Source organism: Mchenga conophoros, linkage group LG1, assembly GCF_057382185.1.
Source record: "Mchenga conophoros isolate Kocher_MC1m ecotype Shallow Benthic linkage group LG1, M_conophoros_male_GT1.1, whole genome shotgun sequence".
Classification (NCBI taxonomy): domain Eukaryota; kingdom Metazoa; phylum Chordata; class Actinopteri; order Cichliformes; family Cichlidae; genus Mchenga; species Mchenga conophoros.
Genome location: NC_140526.1, coordinates 7,024,150 through 7,042,422, shown reverse-complemented (window position 1 = coordinate 7,042,422; position 18,273 = coordinate 7,024,150). Strand labels below are relative to the sequence as shown.

The 18,273-nt window shown below is 38.8% G+C and overlaps 1 protein-coding gene and 1 long non-coding RNA gene across 3 annotated transcripts; one reads left to right on the top strand and one right to left on the bottom strand.

Annotated features, from left to right (window-relative positions):
- Positions 1-253: 253 nt before the first annotated feature.
- On the bottom strand, positions 254-4,799 carry LOC146582829 (uncharacterized). Its single transcript, XR_014893075.1, has 3 exons — positions 4,730-4,799; positions 1,106-1,189; positions 254-536 (listed from the first exon to the last, which is right to left on the bottom strand). It is a non-coding gene; the product is annotated as an uncharacterized LOC146582829 (long non-coding RNA).
- A 77-nt stretch (positions 4,800-4,876) lies between these two features.
- On the top strand, positions 4,877-12,111 carry LOC146582828 (COUP transcription factor 2-like). Of its 2 annotated transcripts, none has more exons than XM_085295832.1 (3): positions 4,877-5,979; positions 7,163-7,687; positions 9,706-12,111. In XM_085295832.1, exons 1-3 carry the CDS (start codon positions 5,454-5,456, stop codon positions 9,978-9,980), a joined length of 1,326 nt encoding a protein of 441 aa, XP_085151958.1. In that variant the 5' UTR covers positions 4,877-5,453; the 3' UTR covers positions 9,981-12,111. The 2 variants fall into 2 exon arrangements, with proteins under 2 accessions (XP_085151958.1, XP_085151995.1); XM_085295869.1 differs by having other exon boundaries at positions 4,880-5,949.
- Positions 12,112-18,273: the final 6,162 nt, after the last annotated feature.

Genomic DNA, 18,273 nt, shown 5'->3' with positions numbered 1-18,273 from the left:
AGCCTGCCTCACAGCTGCATTTTAAGAATATTACTGCATCTCACTAACTAGGGCAAGAAAAACCACCAGCATAAATGACACATGGCCAGCCACATGACAGCTGTTAAAACACTCAACTAATTCTTTGATGCCATGTTGAAAAAAAAAAAGCCTGTCATGAAAAGTGAGTGTGTTTGAAACTCTTCATTTCCTGATAAATAATAATAATAATAATAATAATAATAAAATCACACCTGTAATATTTTTTGCATTGTTTGTTATGTTAATCATAAATATTGCTCTCTATATATTTGTATTCTTAACTTCACTATTTATTGTTAGTTACTGTGATTCAGCTTCTTGTACATTACAGTTAAAAACTATAGTAATGTACTATAGTAATGCACAAAAAAATCACACTTAAGTATATTATCTTAAAGTAAAGTTTGAATTATGTCTTTATCCTCTTCCATTCCACTTAATTAACCACTTAGTGCCTCCACCCGGACGGTAAGGTGTGCACAGCGCCCCCCTGGGAATTTATTTGGCCTTAACACCTGAAAAACAAAACACAACAATGTAAGAAACTCATCATGTTATTGCCCTCATTATCCATGACTTTAGAGACTGGACAATAAAAATATTTTGTAATGGCATAAACAAACCTGTCAAACTAATTATGCGATCCTTTCATTCGAAAGACCTCTATCAGCATCAACTGAAAGGCTACCAGCAAATATGCCTCAAATTTTGCACTTAAATATTAAAATACTGCAAAATGTTACAATAATAATACAGTCATCTTTAGTTCTCTTATGCATAAACAGGTCAGAAATGTGTGCAGTCCACATTAAAAGGTTTGACTAAAGCATATGTCTTGTTTAAAATGTTATCTTATTTGATCAGTTTCAAAACTGTTTACAGTTCAAAGCTGAGTTGAGTTGATTCTATCATTTACAAAGCAATGTGGGTTAATCTCATACGAGATAATGAGTGCTAGTCTGAGTGAGGTCAAAGGTTAAGTAGGATTTTGTACAATTCCTAATGAGGATCCCAACATTTCGCCAGGATGAATCTGTTCATGAGTGAGACGAGCGTTAGCGGTGCGTTATAACTGCACACTGACCTGTAGCACAAAGTGTCTCTCAAGCGTGAAATCCACCTCATGAAGAATTCTGCAGTTGGCCTGAAGGAGTCAGAGGTCAGCTGTCTGGGGTTAATAAAAGGTGAGAGATGGTTCAGCGGTCACAGGTGAAGCAAAAGCTGTGCCGTGTTAATCTAACTCACTAACTATTGTTGCTCTCTGACCAGGATGTGAACCGGCTAAAGAGCCGGCTAAAGAGCCTAAGAGGTACCAGCTTTGTTTCAGTGGCTGCCAAGGTTCACAGCAGGGTGACAATCTACAGGCTCTCTTTACTGTCCAGCATCTATTACCAGAGACATAAACATGAAAAGGTTTTAGTCACTAGTTACTGTAAAAATTACAATTGCTATAAATGATAATGTAAGATACTGATTTTAATATTAATTGTTGCTCCGGTTCAACAATCTGTAGCAGAAACTTCCTTGTTCTTTAACTGTAAAATGCATGAAAATCAACTTTTGCTCATTTTTTAAATGTCTTGTTTTAATAAGTAAAACTTTGTTGTTAACACTTCTTATTATAGTTTAATTTAACATGTAAAATTCAGTAAATGTCTAGTGTACATCTGCTTATTCACAGAAACTTGATTCCCACTGTATTCAGGTTAAAAACTCTAGAAATTTTATTCAAGATGAAGTTGTTCTGTGTGTCAGAAAAGTTGGATGTATTCTCAAAAATAAAATTTAAAGCAAACTAATTGTGACAGGCTTGCACTTTAGACACTTCCCACACAATTGCAGTCAGAAGAGTCACGGGGATCATATTCTCTGTATTCTCCGGAGCTTACTGTGATTTTTTGGTGTTAATTGTTTTTTTTAACAAAAGCACATTGAGCTTATTTTGCAAGATTGTAAGTAAGTTATCAGATATAAAATTCTAGGTTGTTGATAAGTTTGATAAATATAAGGTTGAAACTTGTGTAACTGGATTAGGTTTCTTTTCAGAAAAATCTGGTTAGACACAAACTGTGATTAATTCTTCATTAGTATTTAAACAATCGAAATATCACAGGGATATAGGGACTATCCTTTGAAATAAAAGTGGATGCACATTTATTCCACATAATTAAATAACTGGTAGAAGCTAGATGTAATAATTAATTTGCTTTCCGCTCACAAAATGGCAAATGTTTCTTTCTTTTCCAGAAATCATGCTAATGCTCATGTATATTTCACTTTTGAACTTAGGACTGGTTATATGCTGACCATAACCTTTTCTCCACATGCACAATCCCTTTGTTTTTATTTTATTCTGATTATTTTTTTAAAATATTGATGTATTTTGCCTCGCCCAACCACATCCAGACACTACATATTTCACTTTGCTGTGGGTACAGTTCAGATATTGAGTTGTTATTTTGCAGGTAAATTGGACAATTTGATTTGCAATGGTTTGTTTCTACATCATGGCCTCTGGGTCAGGTCATGACATTTCGGAATCTGCACACTTACACACAGTCACTGCTAAAACACAAACAGAAGACATCCACTGCAGGATCTGAAAGGCTACCGTGCACTTTTAGCTCACAACCATTAATCTTGTTACCGTAATGACTTTACACCACACCCATTCACTGCCAAAGCTGAGAATACTACCGGATATTCCTAGAAGACTATAATGTGTGCTTTTCTAAAAGCTCTTTTGGTCAAGTAATTCCTTGACAATACGCTTCATCATATTACCTGTTGAACGTAGTTTTCTCATGTCATATAAACTCATCAACCACCTTCACACTATATTTTTTTCAGATTTTAGCTTGACCAATGTTTGTCATGTTCAGAATTATAAGAGCAAATTTTCAGTAAAGTGACATCAAGCTTGCATTAGAAACATTCTGCAGATTTCTGAGCAGGAAGCCAGAGCTGCCTCCCACTGCACTGCAAACAGTCATATCCTGGTGGTTTTGCCCACACAGCAGGTCTCTCCTGGCCAAACTCTCCCTCATTTTGTTTCCAATTAGCTCGCTTTCAGCTCCCCCACTGGTGATAAGTCATAAAGGGCACCAGATCACCAAAAACAGGAGGGATTTATCATCTGTAAACTCCTAAATCTGTGATTAATATTAACCGGACCCATCATGAGGGAGAGCGGGGGAGGGGAGAGGTCAGTGAAATAAACAGTGTGAAGGAATGCATCATCCACATTCAGTGTGGTAAACACTTTAGCCTTGACCTTCCACTGCTGATTGGTATTGGACATCAGCCGTGTGTTTTGTTAGCAGGCGGGGCAAGGCTTGTTTTGTGTGCGAGCAGTCGCTGGATGACTGCAGCTCTGGCCGTCTGGAAGAACGTGACAGCACACTCAGCCTCAGGACTCATGGAGCATGAGTCAACAGTGAAATGGCCATACAGACATTTTTACATGGCACTGACTTGCCATCAAAGACATCCATGGACATCAGACTGATTCCATTTGAGAAATCCACAACAAATGAAAAGAATGGTTGTGCTACACGTAAATACACCAAAATCAAACAATGCAACTGTATGGAGACACACAGCAACACTGAGTTTAATACCATAATCAAAGTCACCAAATCTACTCTGAAAAATGCAGTAGCTTTATGGATATCAAGTAGCGTATGCGCCAATGCAGCTGCTCTGAGTGAAATTCAATAGATCATGAACATGAGAGACAGAAAGGGCAGAGGCGCATGTGAAGGTGTCATCTCTTCAGCTAGACATGTAGCCACTGGTTTTCTTGTATATATTTAATTCCCATATATCTTTGTATTATTGCTATTTGAGGAGGGATAACATCAGTTTATTTATTCGGTTTGTTTAATTTATATTTAGAATAGATTTTACAGCCTGTGCTAAAATAATAATTTTTGTGTGTTTATACTGAGCATTTCACAACAATCTTTTTACAGTAAATCTGCACTGGAAGTGAGGATGTTTGGCAAGTTTACTGATGAAAGCTAAAAGTCCAATATGTATCTCATCTAACTTGTAAACGTTCTCTCTCAAGAAAGAAAGAAAGAAAAAAAGAAAAGGTTTTAGTAATTTCTAAAAATGTCTTCTTATCTGATTAGTCATTTGGTGTGAGTGGATGATTACGTGATTACAAAGTCCACAAAGTGACTGCAGCTAAGACAGGGCAGAGGAGAGGTGCATTAAATGTATTGTTTATAAAAGAAATGTATAAAATCTATCTCTTTTTGTGAGTGAAGTGGATCTAAAAAAGGGAATTTTTCTGCGTAATTTACTGACGACACTAGGTGGCATCAAATAACTGCATTTAGAATCTGAATTGGCCCCTTCGGGGTCTTCGCGGTCTGCCCGCGAAGACCCCGAAGGTCATGTTATACTGTTATACTGGTACATAAAGCAGTCTCTTTATGTACCAGTATAACATGAGTACTCATAATATACATTATGGGTGATATGATGCAAACTGTGGTTTGACTGATTCACGGCAAGTAAGTAGTCATAGTGCAAAAAACAAAATAAAAAAAACAAACAGAAAAAACCCGTTCGTGTGCGCACACATGAGAGAGAGAGAGAGAGAGAGAGAGAGAGAGAGAGAGAGAGAGAGAGAGAGAGAGCGAGCGATTGGACAGGGAGGGAAAGCAGAAAACATAACAGGGAGGATGTGAACTCTTACCCTCTTTAAAGTCAGCTGAACCCCCGCACTGCTGCTCCGAGACCAGCTTCTCCACGCGTTAACTCCGCCCCAAACCCGCGTCACCGATTCACAGCCGGTGACGTGCGGGCGCATCACTCTCCTCCTCCGTCCCGGAGCAAAGCATCGTCAAAATCAACATCCATCACTCCCCCTCTTTGACTCTCTCTCTCTCTCTCTCTCTCTCTCTCTCTCTCTCCCTGATGTCTTTTTAATGTAACTTCTTACTGATCGGGAGAGCAGGGAGCGTCTGGAAAGCCTGGTCGCGTGACTCCATCCCTAATGAAGGATCTGCTCGCACGGCATTCTGTTTAAAGCTGGACACACAGAACAGAAAGGATCAGATTGTATATTTTGGGGATAACGTTTCCTCCCTGTGTGGATGGCTCCGTCTTTATTTCCCCCCCTCTGTGGATGCTATAGCGCACTATGACGGTTTGAATGAAGCTGTCTTTTTGGATTTTGTCCGCGCCAGCAGCTGCTTCTGGGTGACTGCTCAATCTTCACTTGTGAACTCGTTTTAATTTTCTGCCGTTATCCTATGAGCTCGCTTTTATTTATTTTATTTGAAATTGTATTTCGTTTCGTCAAACAATGCCGCAGTTTCCCATGACTGTGTATTAGCTATTGATGCCGACAGTACGTGTGAGTTAATTATCGCGTAAAAACGAAGTTGGGCGCAAAAAAAGTTTTGGAGAAAGTCGAAATGGCGATGGTAGCGTGGAGAAACACCGAGGCGGTCGGGGACTCTCAGGGGACTCTTTCCTCCCCGGTGTCTCAGGTTGCACCTCTGTCTCTGCCCGGAGAGCTGACGGGACACATGAACCCGGCGCCTTCTCTGGAAATACCCCAAACAGCAGCTGCACCTCAGGGAGCACCGCCGTCCAATCCGTCCGGCAACACCGTCGCGACCACCACCAACAATAACAACAGCACCTCCTCTTCCTCCTCCTCCTCCTTGTCCATGGACAAACAGCAGAGCCAGCAGATCGAGTGCATCGTGTGCGGGGATAAATCCAGCGGGAAGCACTATGGACAGTTCACATGCGAAGGATGTAAGAGCTTCTTTAAACGCAGCGTCAGGAGAAACCTGACCTACACCTGCAGGGCCAACAGGAACTGTCCCATAGACCAGCACCACCGCAACCAGTGCCAGTACTGTCGCCTCAAGAAATGCCTCAAAGTCGGCATGAGGAGAGAAGGTACGCGCTGGCATCAAACTGTTATTACTGGTACTATCACATCCATAACACTTTCACATGCAGCACTCTTTTATGTTTGAACGCATATCTGCCCCATATCTAGTTGTGTGGATGCTACATATGTGTAGCCTAGCTTATGTTTACATATTTCTTTGTGGACCCAGGAGCCTTACCATCGCCACATGTTGCCTTTGTTTGACACTAGGGATATTTTATTCATTTAATAATGTCTATATTTTTTTTTTTAAAATACGCGGTGTATAATTATTTATTTTGTCTCGGGTACTATAGCTTTATATTGTGTAGACCTCAGTGTGTAATATTACACATTATTACAGATGTTCCCGCTAGCATCCTGTAGCATGTTAGGTGCACTATTGTTGCTCCCCTTCCGCTTTATGTCCATCATCCCCGGTGAGTGTGAGTCTGCAGAAGCTTTAAATGTCAGGAGTTCACATTCGGCAGTAGATATATTTAACTTTAGTTTCAGTGCCTTTTTTTCGTTTAAATTGTAGCCATAAAAATGTAAAATACATTTTTAAATGATGTGCTCGTGCGGACCATGTGTGTCTGCTCTTATTCATTATGCATGCTTTTCATATACAGCACTAGGCCCAGACCGCAGCCTACACTAGTCTACTAAGAGTCTGCTTTGTTGTCTAAATGTGAAAGTTTATTAAAGTTTAGGCTATTAGAGATTTCACAGCCAAAAAATAAATAATTAAGTTACAATAAGCCTACTCACTTGATGATATTAGAGAGCATTAACTGAAAACGGAATCTGGGCTGTGAACTGGAGCAATTATACATTTGAAACAAAAAAAATGCAACGCTACTGAATACCCAGAAACACGCTGAGAAAAAGAAAAGAGGGGGGGAAAGGAAAAAAAATCTCACACGCCATTATCTGCAGGTTGTGCTCTAGATCTCCCAACACCGAGCTGAATGTGACATTTCTTTCCAGGAGCTGTCCACAACACTTATCCATGTCCACTTCTGAAGAGCCAGCCAACCATAAGCTAGCTCACTACTGACATTAGAAAGGAATCCCAGCCTAATCTGACTAAAATAAGCGCGAGGTTTTAATTCACATATGCTGTTGTAAATGACGTCCCGTGCGTGATGTCTAGTTTTAGGGTTCTTTAAATGTCATCTTCGTTGTTTTAATCGCCTTCTAGCGTGATGTGGCATTTCTGCCGTTTCTTTCTTCCAGCTGTCCAGAGAGGCAGAATACCAACCCAGTCATATCACGGCCAGTTTGCTCTGACAAACGGGGATCCTCTGCAGTGTCACTCCTATCTGTCGGGGTACATCTCTCTGCTGCTGCGGGCCGAACCCTACCCGACCTCCAGGTTTGGCTCTCAGTGCCTGCAGAACAACAACATCCTGGGCATTGAGAACATCTGCGAGCTGGCGGCTCGGATGCTCTTCAGCGCTGTGGAGTGGGCCCGCAACATCCCTTTTTTCCCGGACCTGCAGGTGCCGGACCAGGTGGCCCTTCTTCGCCTCACCTGGAGCGAACTGTTCGTCCTGAACGCCGCCCAGTGCTCCATGCCCGTCCACGCCGCCCCGCTACTGGCCGCTGCTGGTCTCCACGCATCCCCAATGTCTGCTGACCGGGTGGTGGCCTTCATGGACCACATCCGGGTCTTCCAGGAGCAGGTGGAGAAGCTGAAGGTGCTGCACGTGGATTCGGCGGAGTACAGCTGCATTAAGGCCATCGTGCTGTTCACCACAGGTAAACTTTACCTTTTCACCCCCACACACGCTGTGGCTGACATTTTAGCGAAATCACGCAAGCTTAAAATCTAAGGAGAATTGTGCCGCCACCATCACGAAGAAAACAACCGCTATCAAAATTAAAATCCTAATTTAATTAAATAAATTATTTTCCAAATGTAGCGAAAACAAAATTAATGCGAGCGGACGAGAACGTTACTTAAAAATCGCCCGAAAAACGTAGGAATAAATATTTCCAAAAAAAACGACAGAAAATCTTATAAAAATAATTTTACAGATTTTTTTTTATTGCTCGTGGCATAATAGTTTGCATAACACTCGGTAACTGTGCGTTCGGGGTTGGGGAGGGGGGCTAAAAAGAAAAATCAATAATTTGTATTAAAAGCAAAATCTATATAAAATAATTCTTTTGCAGATTTTAGTATGATCATAAGTCTGATGATCCTCTGATATCGTTATAAACGGTCATTAAAAAAGGAATACAAATCATATATGTTGGATTTGCTCTAGAAAAGTACTCCCTTTAAACCTGAGCCAGCTGCTTTACCTCTGATAGAATTCATAGTGAACTTAAGTGACCTCATACAGTTGTCAGATCTTGAAGCAACAGTTTATCTGCATTAAAATAATACTGAAGAGGAAGTGTGAGTGAGTGAGTTTGATGGTCTTAAAACGGCATCAAATCCTTACAGCCCTTAAAATATGAAATACTCTGCCTGAATAGGTTATGCAAATGGGTTTGAGTTAAACATTTGACAGCATCTATATTCCACTGCTGCTTCACATAAAAGGTGCCTCAGCAGAGTGATTTATTACATACATACATATATATATATATATATATATATATATATATATATATATATATATAATTTCAAGTGAAAAAAACTTGTTTTCAGGCTTAAAATTTAGAGGTTTTTTTTTTATTTTAAAAAGAAAATTTTTATATTTAAATCTTGCCACTGTTTTAAAAACGATCATAGCATGTAAATGTAACTGCATAATACATTTTATTCTTTACATCTTTAAATTTGAAAATATCTTCATAAAGAAGCTTTTTTTGTACTGTTCATAAAGCAATGGGAACTATTAGTTGACTTTGCAATGCAAAATGTATGCCAGTTTCTTCACAGCCTTTTAGATGACAGAGGGATGTTTGGTTGTTAGATTGTGAGTGGGTTCAAAAGGACAAGTAGCAGCAGAGTAAAAAAATAAACAAAGAAGGTTTCCTATTGGTCTATTTTAGTCCCCGTGAGCATGTGAGCACATGTGAGCACGTGCCTTTTAAACTGGGACAGTCCTGCTTTAACCCCTGTTTCCAGCCGGCCTGCAGTTTTACAGTACAGACAGAAGAGTCTGGTGTGCGTTGAAATGCAAATGACTCAGAGCAATCAATGCTCTTGCCGTGCTTCCTTCCTTTTGTCTGGGCCCTGAGTATTCTTTTTTTTTGATTGGATGAGAGCAGTGGCACCATTGTTGATCCCAGATGGCATCAGATTGACAAACCTCAACTATTTGCCTATATGTTTTATTTTCAACCTGCCACTGCGCTCTTACAGTATCCAATTTTACATTTTTAAACCTCTACATTTACCCAACCATGTCTGACTAACTAGTTTATTGGGTGTTCTGTGTTTATGGTTGATGGTTCTGATACCATCTTAGTGAGGTTCACTCAAATCTGTTTACAAAGTAATAAAATATTTAAATGCATCCACTAATATTTGGCATTCTGCTGCCCTGACCTCTTCTTTAATGTCTTACCCAGGGATTTAAATAATATCTGTAAATAGTAATACCTACAGATTTTTGTTTTTTCTGGTGCTTTTTTGACTTTCGATCACTGTAACTTTTCATCTAACTCCACATTCAGACTGTACCATCGCGAGTTTTGGTGATTTTGTATTAACACTGAATAAACGTGAAACTGAAGTATTTTTCAGATGCCCAGTTGAACCACTGGTCCTGACCTCTTCTCTTCTGCCTATTTGTTTCTGTGTTACATTCTCTCTGTAGATGCTTGTGGTCTATCAGATGTGGCCCATGTGGAGGGTCTCCAGGAGAAATCGCAGTGTGCTTTAGAAGAGTATGTGAGGAGCCAGTATCCCAACCAGCCTAACAGGTTTGGGAAGCTGCTGCTTCGCTTGCCTTCCCTCCGCAGCGTCTCTTCTTCTGTCATAGAGCAGCTTTTCTTCGTCCGTCTGGTGGGGAAAACACCCATAGAAACTCTGATAAGGGACATGCTGCTTTCTGGTAGCAGCTTCAACTGGCCTTACATGGCTATTCAATAGAGAATAAAAGCTGCTGTGGTGCTACTAAGGTCAGGAAGGGTCCCACTTTTCAAATCAAGTCATTTCAAATAGTAAAATCTCTGTTGATTTAAACAAGAGAAAAAACTGCCAGTGGAATTAAATTCTCTAAAGTATCTTAAGGGTAAAAATGTAATTTAATTTGCTTTTTTCATCATACCGGAGGTATTAGCTGCCTTATTTTCCATTATGCCACTTTTAGAGGGGTCCATAAAATACAGGAAATCTACCAATGACGAAATGATCTGACCGCACTGGCAGAAATTTTCACTTGTTTAAAGGGAACTAATGTCAGTAAACGAAATGACTGGTTAAGATGGACATCTTTTTGCAGTGTGGTGACCTCTCACAGTCTATGGTTTTTGGGATAACAAACAATATTTATTGGACCTGTGTGTATATTTATCGTGCTTGTAAATTATGTTTTGGATCCTTTTTGTTTTCTTTTTTTTCCCTTTTTCTTTTTTTTTATGTTTTACATATTTTTACCCCAGCTAGTGAGAAAACTGCAGGGATCGTCTTGTGTTGATCTGTTTTTTGTTGTTGTTGTTGTTGTTGTTTTCATACCTTCCAGACATAGCACTTTGGACTAAAGGAACATTTCAGAAAGATTTAATATGATTGTTTGAAACCCGACTTCTTCTGACTTCAACCTTTTTGCTCGGTTGCATAGAGACAGAAAGGTGAGATTGATGCTTTGTTTTAGTTACTTTGTTTTCTTATTCTGGTTTTCTTATTGACATGCAAAGAATGAGAACAGCAAAAACATTTCAGAACTGCACTTCTCATGCTCAGTGTTCGGTTGCGCCAAGCGTTAGTCATTTCTTCGTTATACTTCTTGGCTAATACGATTATTTCCCTTTTGCCATAATGTTCCAGTTAAACTCTTTAAAATCCTATTTCAAAGCAATTTGTCTCTCCCGGATTTTTGTCACACTTCAACTTTTCTGTTTTTTTCCTCATCTGAACTGAGAGGCTAATCATGGCGGTGAGCTGACTGTTGGATAGCTTAATCCAATGTTTTTTATATTTAGAGGGGTTAAAGTCCAAATCATATTCCTGTGACAGGTAAGAAGAACACGAATGACACTACGAGATTAAGGACAAATGCATTACCAAATACTTCTAATGAATTTATGTTTCCTGGACTTTTACACTGACTTCCTCAGAGATTTTAAGAGCACTGGGTCTATAATAACTACAATCTCTTAATTTCCCAGGCCAAGAAACAAATTTATTTCAGTATAACTCATGCATTAATGAGCCCAGGCCACTTAATGGCACAACAGACCACTGCAGGGTATTGCTGAATTTAGAGTGTATGTGCATGTGTGTGTGTGTGGGTGTGGGTGTGAGTGTATTTGTGTTTACTTCTTTTTGACAACCACTCTGATGTACTGTGAAAGCATATTGGTTAACATATTGGTACCGTATTAAATTATAACTCAAGATTTATAAATAAAGTGTATTTGCTTTATTTCGTCATTTCAGCTCAACAGTGTTCATGTTTGTCACCTTCCAACAGGAATCAAGTGTGTTTACACAAGGGAGCGCATCCGTTATAATTTTGATTTTTTTGTACTGCAATGGAGTAAGGAAACGTAAGCCAAGTGGAGTCTGTCTGGTGTTCTGGAGCCCATTTCTTACTATAATATTGTCACTAATTGGGCGTTTTAATCAAACTAATTGCTTCCACTGACAGTGAAAGCTTTATGTGAATGTCAGGTTGTATTTACATTTGCCTTATTTAACAACCTGCAGGAAAACAGTTAACTTTTCTCCTGCACTTATCTTATATTGGGCTTGATCACTCAGTTTTAACATCTTTACAACTTAAGAAAACACCTAAAGGGAGGGAACAAAGAGTGTCACGTTACATCCTTTTCTTGTAGCTTGCAGCTTGTAGCCTGTAGCTGTGCTTTTTTTTTTTTTTTTATAACTTATTAATAGTTTTAAATTAACTATTAAGACAAAACCTAGTATGATCTTGTAGTATGGCTGTATCAGTACATCCACACATGCAAAAGAAAACTGTATGATATAAAAACATTTTCTTTTTAGAATACTACAATAAAAGTCTGTCTTCAAATAAGGTAAAGCTGCTTTTCCAACTTGTCAGTAGCACCCGCTGACAGCTCTTTTTGCTATTAAATCTTCTATTAGTTAAAAAAAAAAAAGCTGGTTAAACTCTTCATAAGAGAATGAAAATGGAGTTAAAACCGTGACTGTGGTGCCAGATTGAGGAGGACAGAGAAGATTAAATCAGCTTCTTTGCTTCTAATGAACACAGAGCTAATGAGGGGGCCCTGCGTGCTCTGTCACTACAGTTTACCCTGAGGAGGCCGAAGCTGGGTGCCCGTCGGCCCCTGGGTGTTCTGGGCCCAAGGGCCAACATAAAACAATGGAGCATTTTCCCACACACGTACAGCTCCAAAGAGACGATAATGAGAAAAGAGTGTCCAGGCTTTATGTGGTGGTGGAAAAAAGAGTTCAGCCTGAGATCAATACGCGACACTACTCAAATGGACTTTCCTTCGCGGCCACGTTTTTGCCTTTTTTCTTGACCGGAGTAATAAATAAGGGGGGAAACATCTCTCTGCTGTTTTCTACGAGCACAGGAGCTGGATCAGTTATCAAGCAGCGTGGTTTGTACCTAGCCAATCAGCTTTCGAGGATGAAAGCGTGCAGCCAGTCATATCGCTTGAGATCTTTTTTTTTTTTAAATATTAATATTCATCGTCAAGTGAGAAGTAGTGAACCATGATGCTCAAGCCCTCAGGAAGCATTACTGTCGGAGTGTTTATAGCTTTTTAAGAAATGCAGCGCAAATGCTTATAAATAGTTTACTGAACAAATGAAATAACACTGACCTACCTGTTGTCCGGGTTCCTGCGCGGTGCTGTGATTAATGTAGTTCACGAAGCTTTTGCGCAGTTCTTCTCGAATAGAAACCTCCTGAAATGCTTGATTTAAAAAAAAAAAAAAATCAAGATGTGGACGCTGTTAGAAAGTTCTGAAACTGAGTTTATATATATATATATATATATATATATATATATATATATATATATATATATATATATATATATATATATATATATAAATATATATGTATATATATATGTGTGTTAAAAACATGTTTCCAGAAAAATAAGATTTAAGAAGCGAAGCGAAGAAAAATAAATTGCATAACATCTCATGTATTTCCCGTTTGTTGGAATGATCGATAATTCCACATACACGTACATACTGTTTCTTATATGGTACATTTAAACACGCGGTAACTCAATGTGCATAAAATATAAAAAGATTAAAAAACTGTATTGTTGCAAGTTTTCCACCCGCTCTGTGTTATTTAAAGAAAAGACCAAGACTGACTTTTTTTCCTCTCACATTTTATTTATTTATTTATTTATTTATTTTTAGAACGCCTGGTGGACAAAACGGTTGATTTAATAAAAGTACAAAACACAACTCTTGAGAAATTCAGTTGAGTTGCTGGAACGTTGCGCCTTTATTTTCTAAATAAAAGCGCTTTAAATTAATTATCTTTCTAATCAACTATGATTTTGAAGGGATTCTTATTTTAAATTTCACTTTCAAAGCTACCATGTTGTTTTGAATTTTATAAGTTAAACATTTAAATGTATCTCTTAACTTTTATATAATATCGATATATTATTAACATTATAGAAATCCAGAAAATATTTGAAATATTATTTCTTTTAAAGAAAATTTGTCACCTGTGTTTTCTCGCCAGAAACAAACAATTAATATATTCAGTTTTGTATTTTTTCCTCTTCTTCTTTGGTGGCAATGCACCTTTAAAGTGGTTTTACTTTGAAAAACGGAAAGCTGTCAATATATTATGGAATGCGCCTTTCTGTTGGATCCCTAATATTTTTCTTTTATGTCTCTCTGCGTTGGTTGAATTGAACCGCTTACTGTGGGACTTCAGTGGGTTCTTACGCCGAACGGGAAGAAACTGCGACACTTAAATTAACTATTGGAATGATTTGATAATTCAAATATTTCTTGAAACGGAGCCCAGTTAATAACTGTTATCTCTGTGCATTTAAACATTTTACAGGTGAATGTGTTGACAAGTTTTACAGCACACTTTATATTATATATTTCCTCTACATATTTATGTTAAAATTTCACATCAAAACCTTCAGTTCTCAAATCAACTTCCACCGACTTTTTTAGCCACATAAAAACAAAACAATTTTGACCATTCCTTAAATTTTATTTTAATAATAATGTGAAAATAAAATACAAGACTTTTGAACGTGTCTGCTTAAAATTCTCTTTTGGAAAAATATCCTAATAAAAAAAATTTATTGTGTATTTGTGATAACGCTGTAAACAACAAAGCAAAATACTAGATGAAACGAAAAAGGGAGCAGAAGAAGTTTCAGAGCAGGAAAACAACAAGAAAAATAAAGAAACAAATGCTCCCACAGTGAGGCAGGGTTTATGTGCGAGTAAAGGAAGCTTGGTCTTTTAATCGATCTTTCGATCTTTACTGTATATTTACTTCAGTCGTTCATTTTATTTATTTATGGGCGCCTGAACTTTTTATCTTATTTTCTGTAAGAGATATATCCATTTTCCCCCTAATATTTAGTGTAACTTTGTGCTTTTATTGTGAAGCATTTTAAAGAACTGCAGCCTTGAACTTTGTCCCGTTGAGGAAAGAGTTGTTTTCAGCGTACATACAGTGGCTGCATTTGATACCGCCAAAGAGACTCAGAGTGAAGGTAAACAGTTCCTCTTCTCTGAGGACATTTTTATATTCTACTGAGAGCAAGGTGTTTAATTCTAAATACAAACGTCTTCCCATACAGTGGGCTAACAGAACATAAATGATTGTACAAGTCAGTAAAGAGTCCATTGGCTTGGTACAGAGATTAAGTGTGATCGGAAGACTTAAAAGCACGTTTGTTTCCGAAATGGGGCTCCATCTGTCTGGAAACTGGCATTAAAGGGACCTGAAACATCTGAGAACAAGTTTCACATTTTGCGCGGAAAAGCTGTTCAAAAGCGAAGTTTCTGGGACACATTTAACACGGAAGCCCCGTCGGATCAAAGAAACATATTTTTAAATCTTTTGCAAGTGATCAAAAGCAGCAGTTTAGAATTGCTGCTACTTTTGTTTGTAATAAAGTCCCAGAAATACGTTATACTGTGAAAAACGCCTTGTTTCAGATATGTTTGTTCCCTCTGGTCAGTAAATTAGGTCAAACTAAAGCACAGTTTTGTCATCATTTTGTGCTTCTACACATGGAAATGGGTGAACTTTGCTTACTGTACTCATTTGTTTATCTGTGGGCAAACCTAAGCTGTGGGAAGAAGGGGCCAAGTTCTGGCTTTCCTTCTTATTTCCTTTCCTTGTCCCCGAATTGCCCTACTAATCCTGTTCAGACTGACATCATGCCACTCCAGCTCCCTGCTTAGATGCCTTGAAGCTGATGGCAAGATTCAAGAGGTTCCCCTGGATCCATTCAATGACCTTTGACCCCGGTCTGCCCTTTCACCTTATACCAGCTAAAGAGAAGGCAGACATGACAACATCAAACCACCAAACTTTAGCCGTGCAGCCATATCATTTAACACCGTTTGCCAAAACTTATGCCGGCAAAGGTTATTAAGATTCACAGCACAATCATCATTAAAGGAGCATTGGTCTCAAATGCTCACTGAAAAAATTCAATTTCTGTCTTTTTTTTTCACCCTCACTTGAGAAATGCAAATGTAAACCCGTGGAGGTGAAGATACAGCAAGCGCCACGCCTCAGCGAGCCCATCTGACGCTCATGGAAACAAAATCTTAAAAGCACTGAATATGCGAGGAAGCCTGTCTGCTGAGGAGCCCCCCTCGCAAAACATTTCAGCGACCAAGGAGGGAAAAAAAATACACACACACACACACCAATCAACTCAAGGACTGTACAAAGAGCGGTCTGTCGTTGCTAAGAGACAGATGCAGAATAACCTCCATGAGAAACCTGACCATGACCCTTCCGCCTCCTCCTCCTCCCAAACAGTCTCTCCCTCTCCCACCCAATTACTACCAAACATTAAAGCCCACCTCTGTCACATTAAAGCTGAAAAGCAGGGATGTTGAGGGAGGGGCGGGATTCATGGGGTTTGTTTTAATAAGAAGCTGCATAGAAGATTTTGGATTATTCCTTAAAGCAAAAAGAAACCAATTTTCTTTATTTTTACACATGAGACTGAATGTTGTTTGGGAGCAGCAGGCATGGAGGATTGGTGTTGGTGTGTTTTATACAGGCAGGCGGATGGGCGGAGTTTGCGTTGGATAAGAAGAGGATGGGGGTGGGCAGAGGGAAGTCATCAGACGAATGAGATGATGAAGATTTGACAGAGAGGTGACAGAGAGTTCAGCTTATAGGAAGCCTGTCGATTAGTGCCTGTGTGGCTGACAGGTGGAATCCCAGGGGCGCGTCTGTCACCGCAGTCTGCTGCCAGGCCCAGCCCCAGCACCTCCGCCACCACAGGAAACACCCATGTGCGGGGATATTCTGCAGACACGGCAGCGTCTCATTGGCCCAACCGGCAGCCCTGCCTCACAAGCAGAGCCTAGATTAAAGCTTTATTGTGCACAGAAACCAGGGTGAAAGTCATGTTAATCCTCCACTAATACATTGCTATCAGTGATCTCTTTTTACAACCCGATCCAAACAAGCTTCCTGGAATGGGTTTTAATCTGACTGAGGGCAGAAGAAATTTTAGGGCCATGTGAAATACTACTTTTTTGTTTGTTTTTATTATGTACTGTTGCAGCAGAGCATGGGAAACTGAAAAGCACAGTGCTGAGAGGGCCTCTGCTGTTGCTAAGATCCATTAACATGCAAATCTTCCTTTTAAAAAGTTTTTTTTTCCTTTTTACTGGAAAGGCAACAGGGGCAAAAGAAAAAATCATACTGGGATGAAGAAAGCAGATATTATGGCACAAAGACGAAGCCAAACACAAATGAAAGTCTTAGAGGATTTACATAGGATCAGGAAACTTCAAATATCTCAATTTTGTTTTGTCTCTCAGATTTTTCAGTCTGCATAGTTCAGTCTTGCAAGGTTGTACAGAAGAGATGAAATAAAGATAAAGACGAACTGTTTTACGTCGAGAGTGATGAAGGAAATATTCAGCTACAGCAGTTTTAATTAATAGTGTAAAAAAATGTATGTCAGTGTAAAAATAGTTGCATTAAGCAGATCCTCTGAGCTTTACAAAGCTTTAGTGAGATCATTGGTTTGCTGGCTGGGCTGCAACTTCACTATTTTGGTTAATTGCTTTCTTAGCATCATTTTCAGCTGTTTTCACTGAGGGAGTACAGTGTCTTAGTAAAAATAACCAAGTAAAGTAAATGCACTTCACGTGTACTTTGTTTAAAAAAAAACTGGTTTCTTTGAACTAGAACTGCATAAACAAAATACATGCCACACTGCTGAACGCACAGTCCAATCTGTAAAATATAGATCTATATCTGTGATAATGGCATTACAGAATCAAGAATAATCATAAAGCTAGGTCTCAAAAAGGACAGACATATCATATAGTATGAATGACAGATCTGAGCAATTACATAACATGCCTACATACTGCCTACGCTAACAAGAAAGTACCTACTGTTTTTCTGTTTTATTGAAAATTGTTTACATACCCATAAACACACACATTTAAAGCATCGGATATATCTAAAATATCCTATTTATCTGGCATCTCAAGCACACATCAGGCATGTTGGCATTTTGACAAAAAGAGCATTTTTTCATTAATCCAGATTCCATTAAAATTGCGCTGGTACATGCAGAAGGTTGGTGTGGCCGAGGAGGATGCTAGGGATAGGATAAGATGCAGGTAGATGGTCCACTATAGCGATTATTGTTTGAAAATTGTGAAAATTCAAAACAAAGCTGAGAACACTTTTACAGCACTGCACATTTTAGACATATCTACAAGTTGGTCATAGAGGTTTCGATCATTCCTATGGTGATGAGTCAAAAGTGCTTTAACAACTCGCTACTGCTCACACTGTGCACAGTACAGTACCATCAACAATAAGGCACCTGAGTATAAATTCCCCAGTCATCTCAATGTTCTACATTTGTATGTCATTCAGCATTCTTTAAATGTTATGTACTTCACATATAGCGCTTTGCTGAAAGCTTCAGAAAAAAGTACAACAAATAGAAGTCCATAGATTTTGAGACAAGGCGCTGCCTGATGATTAACTTCTCTATTTTTAACA